Here is a 9923-nt window from a genome sequence, read left to right on the forward strand (position 1 = left end):
ATGTTTTCTATTAACAGGTCTGGTTAAAAGTCAGTGGCACAGAAAAAGTTTGGATTTTGTTAACATAACAAAAAGAACTACTGCTAAGAGGCAACAGATGTTGGATAACCCTTTACATCAACGTATCACAACTGAGCTACTCCAGGAAGTAAATAAACCAAACAACTAGTGACGCCAAACGGGAAATAAAAGAGGAGCTTGAGTCTGCAGAAAGGACTGGAACGCAGTGAGAGCTCGTCTTTATTGGTTACAGCATAGAGCGCCGCGTTTCTTTAGCCGTGCGTTACAAACCGGCTGACAGGAATCCATCTGAGCTGATGGAAATGTTTACCTGGCTTACAAAGTGCTCTCAAATACAGCCCAACTCTTTTTCCAGTGCAGCGAGAAGTCTTCGAAAGATCCACAGGTCGATTGGTCTTCACAGATTCACAGAGAAATAAAGCTGCAAAATGGCGGCACCGAGTGGCAGTGAGAGGTAACCACACGTTATGCAGCAGTACCACAACATCCCGTGACGTCAGTAAACTACACACAGCATCTGGGATGTTTTTGAATTGACTCCAAGGCTTTTAGTTGGTCTCTTCCTATTGGTGAATATTTGATATCTACAGCGTCTCAGTTAGTGCAGACCCACTGTGCTTTCAGTTGATAAGCGCATTTGAACATAAGAAATCACATTAAATCAGGTTTAGCTCATCTACCTTCCATTAAAAAACACACACACACACACACACACACACACACACACACACACACACACACACACACACACACACACACACACACACACACACACACACACACACACACACACACACACACACACACACACACACACCTTGGCTGATTATGTTCTCGTGGCTCTGGGCTTCAGACCCATGAGGTTGTTTGTTCGATTGTATGGTTCAGTAAAGCCACAGCAGTCTTTGCATTGCTGTGACGTATGTCAATTAAGAAACAACACATTCTTTAAAAAAAAATAAAAAAAAATTCATCTATGCGCGATCGGGTCGCCCTCTCGTCAATAGAAACGTTTGCGTTTGTTTTCCTTCCAGCGACCGTAAACGCTCAGCCCCACCACGGCCAGCACACCCAGGCCCAGGACGGAGAAGAGGAGGGTGAAGAAGAACTGCACTCCGCTCATCTCTTCCTCCTGGACTTCCACTGCAAAGCAAGAGGAGCAGGGGTCGTTAGCAGACACATCGGGGGTCCGGCAGCGTTTACATTACACAACAAACGTTTCATGAAGAGGGATGTATTTTACACCAAGGCTCAGACAAAAACATTTGGTTGTGTTATTCCGTGGGCATCAATGCTGAGAAAGAATCTAGAGAGTGTCCGACTGAACAAAGGGCTCATTTCCTGTGGAAACACCATTACCCGATTACAGACCGATGAAGAAGTGTTTTTGAATCCAAAGTTAAAGGAAGGCTGCACCGATTTTACACATGATGTTAGATGACCACAATGCAACCAGTCCTTCTCGGCTTTGTTGGGTTCTCATCCTCTGTGGTTTTTAAACGTATGTAATGACAGCAGTGCAGTGTTATTAGGGGTGTTTCCGACAACTGTGGGACTGTGGTCCAAGAAGAGCCATGGTTTGGCATGGCTTCTACCGTTAGTATCTATACATAAGTTTGATTCAGCGAGTGGCTTCGTTGGCTCATAGCGTGCTAGGTTGCTAGCTTTAGTCTGTAGCTTACGTGCTAGCTGGCTAATTTCAGTTAGCTGCTGGCCCATCCGGTGGATCAGGAGAGAACCAGGCGTACTGCTGAACTAAGATGATGTTTCAGAGAGAGGTGGACGGGAGTCACAAGAGGCTGATGAGTTCAGATCAGGAACTCCACATCTGAGACGGCATATGTCATTTAAATGTGTACATTACTGAAATAATATTAACTTTAACCGACTAGTATTACTGGTGCAGACAAGCGAGGGCAGCGCATTTAAACAACTAGACATCTCTAACTGTTATATATGTGTGTGTGTGTGTGTGTGTGTGTGTGTGTGTGTGTGTGTGTGTGTGTGTGTGTGTGTGTGTGTTTTATCATCAAATAAATTCAATCAATCAAATTGAGTTTAGTGGTGCTGGGAGCACTACTTCTGCAACATTTATAGTTTTATCTTGAATAAGTCTTCTTTAAAACATGTAATCATTTACAAAGAAGGGGAAGCCTATTGAAAAATGCTACCCAGTTGCATTATGGGTAATGTTTGGACTCTTTCAAGGGATTCAAATGATTATTAATATTATATTGCACAGAAAAGATGAGGCAGTTGTGAGGAAAACTATGCTGAAAGCGCTCCTAGCGATGATCAGTGTGTTACAATATGATCATTTGTTGAAGGCCAAAACCAAATAGAAACGTAATGAATGTAGTAGAACAATGATACCTTGTGAGACGTCCACAAAGAGTAACAAATGAAGATAACTGGATGTTAGTTAGGGTGCGGCGCACGGAGAACATCGACTCTGTTCTTGAGATAAGAATGCAGCTGCAAAAGAGAGACGCCGACTGGAATCCAGCAGATCGGAGTCACAGCCAATTCCTGAACGAAACGTGGACTTTAAGGCCTGAGGCTTTCCGCAAAACGGGAGCTCTGTTGTTGACCATTGGACAGCTAACTGGAATACGCCAGTCTGTTAGGTGGAATGTACTGTACTTCATAGTGTAATTCAATTAGTTAAAATAAATACCTTTTGATTACAAATTTGAACCATCTATTTGACTATTTTGTTGACGGACCTCGAGCAGGAAGGGACTCTCTCTTTTGGAGAAAGTCCAAACGCGACACAGTCAGACAACAACCACTATATCTTCACACACACACACACACATTTTTTTGAGCAGCAGCAGGAAGCTGTGAAGTCTCCTAATATCAAACACAATCTTGGTGGGAATTATGAGTGACGGTAAAATACAATTGCAACCGCGTTGAATCGAGGTGTTGACATGCTCCTAAAGTAAGTCAATACTGTGAGAAAGAACTGATGACCTCAGGGCCATCAGGCATCTACCTTGGAACTGCTCCATGTTGTCAACTCTGGGGATGGTGACCTCCTCCTCTTCCTCCTCCTCCTCCTCCCCGGGAGTTCTCTCTACAGTCAGCTGGTACAGCTTCATGGAGATGAGGTCGTGGTTATCTAGAGCGAGGAGTAAAAGTGGGGGATTAAAACCGGAAGAAAGAATTCAGTGTTTCTTCAGTCATGGTAAATGTTAAATTTACTTGTATAGCTTCCCAGTGTTCTGCTTTAACACTACATGTCATTCACCCATTAATACACCTCAGGCACAGCCTACGGGAGCGAAGCGTCTTGCCCATAGACACAGAGAGGAGGAGCCGGGGATCGAACCGCCGATCTCCCGATTGAACAGTCTTGCATCTTATCTACCAACTCCGTGGAACTGTTGTGGCTGTTTTTCAAATTTTAAAAACCCGCCTGAAGATGAAGAAACTGAAACGATTAAATGAGAGTCTATGGAAAAGAGCCGGATAGTTGTCGGACCCTGGTCGGAGCTGGCAGATGCTACGCTATGATTGGTCAGTCTGTGTTCGAGGGCGGGTCGTAGCTGTTTGTCAAAAGATATCAAATGAAGTTGAATATTTACTGAACAGAATCAAAAAAAAAGAAGAGGTGGTCAAGCAGCATTCAGATGATTCTTGAGATTCCATACCTGACAGGTCTCCAGTGGCTGAGGAGGCGCCGAAGAAGTATCCTGAAGGCAGCCGCAGTCCTGTGACGTCAGCGCAGTCTTTCCATTCCTGCTTGCCATCTACGTCCACCATGAGCTAAAGGAGGAGGAAGGCTTGGGATGAGACACTTTTTCATGATTCAATGGGAAGATTTTTCAACATTTAACACAATTATTATCATCATCATCCTCCTGGGTTTTAAATCCTGCCTTGAAGCCTTTTCATCATTCATAATTTTTCCCCTTTAAGACATGACTACGTATATATAAAAAAACATGATGTAAATGAACTGCATCAATCCCACCTTAACCGGAGGGTTTTATACCGTGAGTCTGTTTTTGGAGTATCTGACGAGGAGAAGCGTGTCGTAGACTGCGTTGCGCGTCATGGCCGCGCATCCTCCAAGCTCAGCGGTGCGTCCGTCGTGATCGTGGTCGTAGGACAGAGTCCCGTTCCCCAGCATCACCGACACATACGGGAACAGCCTCTGTGAGGAAGACGAGGGAGGTGAACACACAACGCTGTGGCTGCAACACAGACACGTCCATCTTCTGAACCATAAACTGCACCATTACGGTTATTTCTGTTTGTACCAGACAGCATGTGAATTACAACGCATGCATGTGAAGAGACAGCACGGGATGGCGAAGTGTTGAAGGTAATGGAAGAACATGCCCTACTCATGGGACAAACAGCTGTTGCTACCTGAGTTCCAGACTGTGTCTTCTGCACATTCAAGAGGGTTGCAGAGAGAGAAATATGACACACTTTTGATATAATTTCATACCACCAATAAGAGGCTCACTCAAGACTGAAGCTACCGACTGTCACTCACATCAAGGTTCTTCTCAGCATTGGGGTACGTGTCCACAAATATTCCAAGTCCAGTGAACTGGTTCATGTTGCCAAACACAGGACCTGTGAAGACAGAGCGAGGGGCATCAGGGCGTTTCCTCACAACAAACAGCACAGAATGGTTGTAGTTTCACCACAAACACAAGGCTCATTCAGGCTTCAACAGTGTGTGTGTGTGTGTGTGTGTGTGTGTGTGTGTGTGTGTGTGTGTGTGTGTGTTTGGGGGGGGGCAACGGGATGTGTATTGGCATTAAACCGCTCGGTACATGTCCACTACTTTCCCACGCGGAACAGAGATTCTGGGGTGCGAGTTTTACCCGGAATGTTTTGGCAGCGCACCAGTTGTTGTCATGTAGCATGCTAGTTGGTTCAGCCCGGTTAATGAAGCTCAACGGACCGGTTTTAGTGACTTTGTAATTTGTGTGTTTTTACGCCGCTCCAACACATCTCTTTTCTTATTATTGTGACTTCTTTTAATTTGTAAATAAATATAATTAATAAAACGTAATTTAAAAGCTGCTCTTTAGATTTACAGAACATTATTTTACAGAACAAAGATTTTGTATAGCTTTGTAAAATATGCTCATGGAGTACTGGGGTCCGTTGTGTTTTTTCCCCCACATCACACCAAATGCTTTGTAGCACCGGTTCCTCGTCATTGTACGGGACGTGATAACTCCAGGGCGGTCCAGCTTCTACCTACCATTCTGCATGCGATCTTTGGTTAACCAGATGGCCATGCCGTCCCCATTCAAATTCTTCTTTCCCTGGCCGTGGATTTTAAAGTGCACCTGAAGCTCCCAATCCTGCACGAAGAGTGGCTGGAAAGCAACAGAATGAACGAAATGAAGACAAGCGGGTTATGATGGTGCTATGCGTTATATGTAGTAAGTATTTGAGAACAGAATTGAGTAACAGACAGAACTTGAAACAGGCTGAACTTGTGTAATGTTATAGCGTCAGTAAATAAGGGGTGTGTATTATATTCATAAAATGCTTAAAATATATCTAACTTTCATATCAAGGTACGTGGGCATGCTGATGTGTAATTTATGGACAATTTTAAAATAACTGTGAACTGATATCTTTTACTGCTTTTAAAGTCTACAGTACAGTCACATTTAGTCATTTTCTTAACATCCAAGACCATTTTATTATTTGGCTTTACCGACTTAGTCATTACATTCACATTACTGAGAACAACGTATCAAAAACACTTTGTGAAAGCACCAATGGTCAAACCCTATAAGAATGTTTCAATGGCGTCATTATGTAAAAACTAACAGGACATTGGACCGTGGACTTACAATTCGACTCCACACTGCCCCCTGTCTGCTCTGCAGGTCTGGGGTCAGCCTCACGTAGTCAGGCGTCACCATGGCAGTGCCCATCAGATCCCACTGTGAAGAACTAGAGAGACCCAAACCTGCAATACAGTAGAGTACCTGTGAGATACAGCATGCACGGTAGTGTCTATACACTCTATGGGGATTCCAAGAGCAGCATGTCAATGGACAACGAAACACTAGAAACACACAGCATGTCTGAATTACATTGAATTTTACTCACTGGCAAAATACACATGAACTAAACTCAAACTGCAGACTTGTTAATAAACATTAGGTTATTATGGTAAATTCGGCATATGATTGGTACTACACAACCATCGTTGTGAGCTAATAGTAGCTCTTATTTCACGTATTAGCGCCCGAGGGGCAAAGAGTCCGTCTTAGTTAATGTTAAGCTAATTATTATCCTCTGCGGCTAAGCTAATGTAGCATCGAAGAATGTCTCTAAGTGGAGTGAAATGCTCATTTACGAGAGGAAATGCTAGTTAGTTAGCCAATGTTGGCTAAAGTTAGCTAACCCCGTTTAGCTTCAGTCACACTTGTTAGCTAAACGTCTACGTTAACGTAAGCGCTAGCCTGGTAGACAGCAAACTTACCACGGTATGGCTTAACTAGAGAATACTCCCGCTTCAAGAAGTCTTCTATAAAGTCCTGTTCGTCTGCCAACGACTGGCTCGTCAAGACACAAACGGTAACAAACAAACATGTTAATTCACGGATGTTTTTAAAATGAAACATCGGACATAAAAAACATAAACTTCTGAATCCATCCAGATTTGTCTTGGTTACAGTGGCAACCATCTTTACACTCCCACTTGCAACCAGACCAGTCACGTGGTTTCGCGCAAGTGAGCAGGAAACAACACTTCCGGTTATTACTTTCCAAATTAAAACCACTCTCACAAATGCGTTTAAATAAAACAGAATCAACTTTATCTTAAGACCAATCATGAAACAATTATCATATATTTTGCCTAAAAGTAGTAACACCACATGTAAGTATTTAGTCGGCTACATTATTCAGAGATAGAAGAATCAAGGTAAAAGTATTCACCTCTATCAGGATGTTATCAAAACTTGTATTATTGTTTCATTATAACTGATGCCCAAACACAGAATCAGAAATTAATATGTGGATTTGGCTTTAAATCTAAAGCGGTGCATCATGTTTTATAGGCTATCATATGTAAAATATTAAAAATAAAAAAGCTGTGTGTGTGTAGGGGAGTAAATTATTGGCCTTAAGTGTAGTGGAGTAGAATTATAATGTTTTTGCAATCTTTTCTTAAAACATTTTCAAAACTATCCAGGTCAACCATGCAAAGCCACCGTGAAAGTCCTGTCGACAGTACATTCCTGTTTGAAGCATCTCAGACTTGAAATGTAAATGCCATAAAGAATCAAAATAGTCCAGTCCTTATTGAAACATGGACACACATATTTAGTATCACCACAATAAATTCCCAGAACGCAAGGTATGGTGATGATTACCCAGGTCTAATGACGTGTTTATGAACCAGACTGTAGGTGGTTATTGCTCCTGATCTCTGAGCTATTTGGTGGAAAACAGCTTCATCTTCTGGCAGTGGGGGCTCACGTTGACATTACTCATCTCAACATGCTGAAACCATCCAATACTTAGATGGATATATATATATATATATATATATATATATATATATATATATATATATATATATATATAGCAGCATTTGTAGAGTTCTAAGCAGTAAAATAGGACGAGCTGTGTTTAATTTAAAAATGATCGAGTCATGAGGGCTGATTCCATGGCCATGAAGCTGCTAAGCAAAAACGTTGTTGATTTTTGGAAAGAAGTGAGAGCTCTTAACTGTAAAACATCTTTACCATGCACTGTTGATGGAATTTCAGGAACAGACAGCATTGCTGAGTTATGGCGACAGCATTATAGCACCTTATTCAACTGTATCAAAAGTGATTTGTATAAGGTGGACAATTTTGAGAGTAATGAGTCAATGGCAATTACGTCATATGAGGTGTACCAAGCTATAAATAAACTGTCTGAAGGCAAAGCAAGTGGTTTAGACCACATTACTGCTGAACACCTTAAATATGCTAGTCCGAGGTTAGCTTCTCTCCTCGCTATTTGTTTTACTGGCTTCATGATTCACGGCTTGTTACCAGACTCAATGCTGTCTGTTCTCTTAGTGCCAGTCATTAAAAACAAAGCTGGTAAAGTATGTAGCCTAGATAATTATAGGCCCATTGCCTTGGCCAGCGTACTGTCAAAAGTCCTCGAACGAATCCTGCTGGACAGAATATATGACTTTATCACCTCCACAGATAACCAGTTTGGCTTTAAAGCCAAACATGGCACTGACTTGTGTATATATGCCTTAAAGGAAATTGTCAACAAATACAGAGGTCAAAACTCATCAGTTCTGATGTGTTTTATTGATGCCTCCGAAGCTTTTGATCGTGTTAATCATATAGTAAGTTGTTTTTCAAACTGACCCAAAGAGGTGTTCCCATGCATTGTGAGAATTCTGGCTTACTGGTATGCTCACCAGACTATGCAAGTAAAATGGGGTAAAAGTGTCTCAGCCCCATTTAGGGTCAGCAATGGTGTCCAACAAGGGGGAATTTTGTCCCCAATTCTGTCCAATGTCCAAGCAACTGAAAGCCTGTAATATTGGGTGCATGATTGGGAATACTCGGGTTAACCATATCATGTATGCAGATGATCTAGTGATTTTTAGTCCACTAGCGCTGGTCTTCAGCAGCTCCCTACTATATGTACTGTGTATGGTGTGGAACATGACATCAAATACAACAGAGACTTCAAGTAGCTTATAATGACGCCATCAGAATACTGCTAAAGAAACCGAGATGGAGTAGTGCTAGTGAAATGTTTGCGGCTGCATGAGTCAATACTTTCCAAACTGTTTTAAGAAATCTCATGTATAAATTCATTTGTCGAGTTAATGACTGAAAATGAGATCATAGTTGTTTTAACCAACATAAGGTTTAGTAGCACACACTACCAGTCCAGCTGTGGAGACATTGGTACAGCTGTCTATTTGTAAGGCATTGCTAGGTCTTTGTACTTTACTGTTTGTGTATGTCATTCTATGTATTTGTCTCTCTAAAGTCTATCTATCTATGGAAACTTTTTAAAGTTTTGAGGATTATATATCCAATGATTCTTCACTCTGTTCCCACAAAGACTTTTTATGGAGGACAGAAATGGTTATGTCTAGGGATAACATTACAGAAAGAAAATTGGGAGGCTGATGCAATGTTTTGTGCAAACAAAATAAAGCAAACTTAAATATAAAGATGAGATTTGCATGCATTTCCTTCAACATTTCAATATTCTAATGAAGACCCAGGAAAAATCTATTCTCAACTATTCTAGCACTTCAACTGCAAACATTTTGTTCTGATAAGTGAGATGATTATTTGCACGTGTGTGCATGCATGTTATAACAGATATATTATTTAATATTTGTTCAAATAATGGATGTCTTCACCACCTGGCACAGTTCTAGCCATCTTTGGTGGCACTTACATGAACTTTACAGAACTGGCTGAACTAAAGGCCTAGAAAAAATGTCAAAAAGCCAAATTCTACAAAGTCAAAATGAGCTGTAAGAAGTAAGAGCTTGATGAACAGAACCAGATGTATGAATGATTATTATTTAAATTCAATATAAATTCAGGTACTGTGCTTGCCATTATGCTCTTGTGAGCACATTAGGAGCCTGTTTCCTATTTGAACAGCAGGAATTTATCAACAATGAATCCATGTTGGATGATTATGTAGTCTAATTATACAGGTTTCTGATGTTGCTTCTATCTGCCTGTTCAAACTAATCTAACTCCAACATGGAGCAGAGTCAACACAGTCTTAGGTAAAAGATGACAGGGACATTCCAGCCAGAGGTTACCCTGTTTTGCCTGTTTGTTACAGATTTGTATGAATCACCTTTATTATTATTATTCATAATGATATTCAACTGTTAAGTAATTTTAGTAAACAAA

General features: G+C 41.3%; 1 protein-coding gene across 2 annotated transcripts; it reads right to left on the reverse strand.

Moving 5' to 3' along the window:
• Window positions 1-209: 209 nt before the first annotated feature.
• lman2lb (lectin, mannose-binding 2-like b) lies at window positions 210-6722 on the reverse strand. Of its 2 annotated transcripts, XM_068703318.1 has the most exons (9): window positions 6497-6722; window positions 5859-5977; window positions 5255-5372; window positions 4532-4614; window positions 4402-4422; window positions 4022-4183; window positions 3678-3792; window positions 3020-3145; window positions 210-1164 (listed from the first exon to the last, which is right to left on the reverse strand). In XM_068703318.1, the coding sequence occupies exons 1-9, from the start codon at window positions 6699-6701 to the stop codon at window positions 1022-1024; spliced, it is 1092 nt and encodes a 363-aa protein (XP_068559419.1). In that variant the 5' UTR covers window positions 6702-6722; the 3' UTR covers window positions 210-1021. The 2 variants fall into 2 exon arrangements, with proteins under 2 accessions (XP_068559419.1, XP_068559420.1); XM_068703319.1 differs by lacking the exon at window positions 4402-4422.
• Window positions 6723-9923: the final 3201 nt, after the last annotated feature.

Source organism: Cebidichthys violaceus, unplaced genomic scaffold, assembly GCF_023349555.1.
Source record: "Cebidichthys violaceus isolate CVI_PGR_0920_01 unplaced genomic scaffold, fCebVio1.0.p SCAF_9, whole genome shotgun sequence".
Lineage (NCBI taxonomy): Eukaryota > Metazoa > Chordata > Actinopteri > Perciformes > Stichaeidae > Cebidichthys > Cebidichthys violaceus.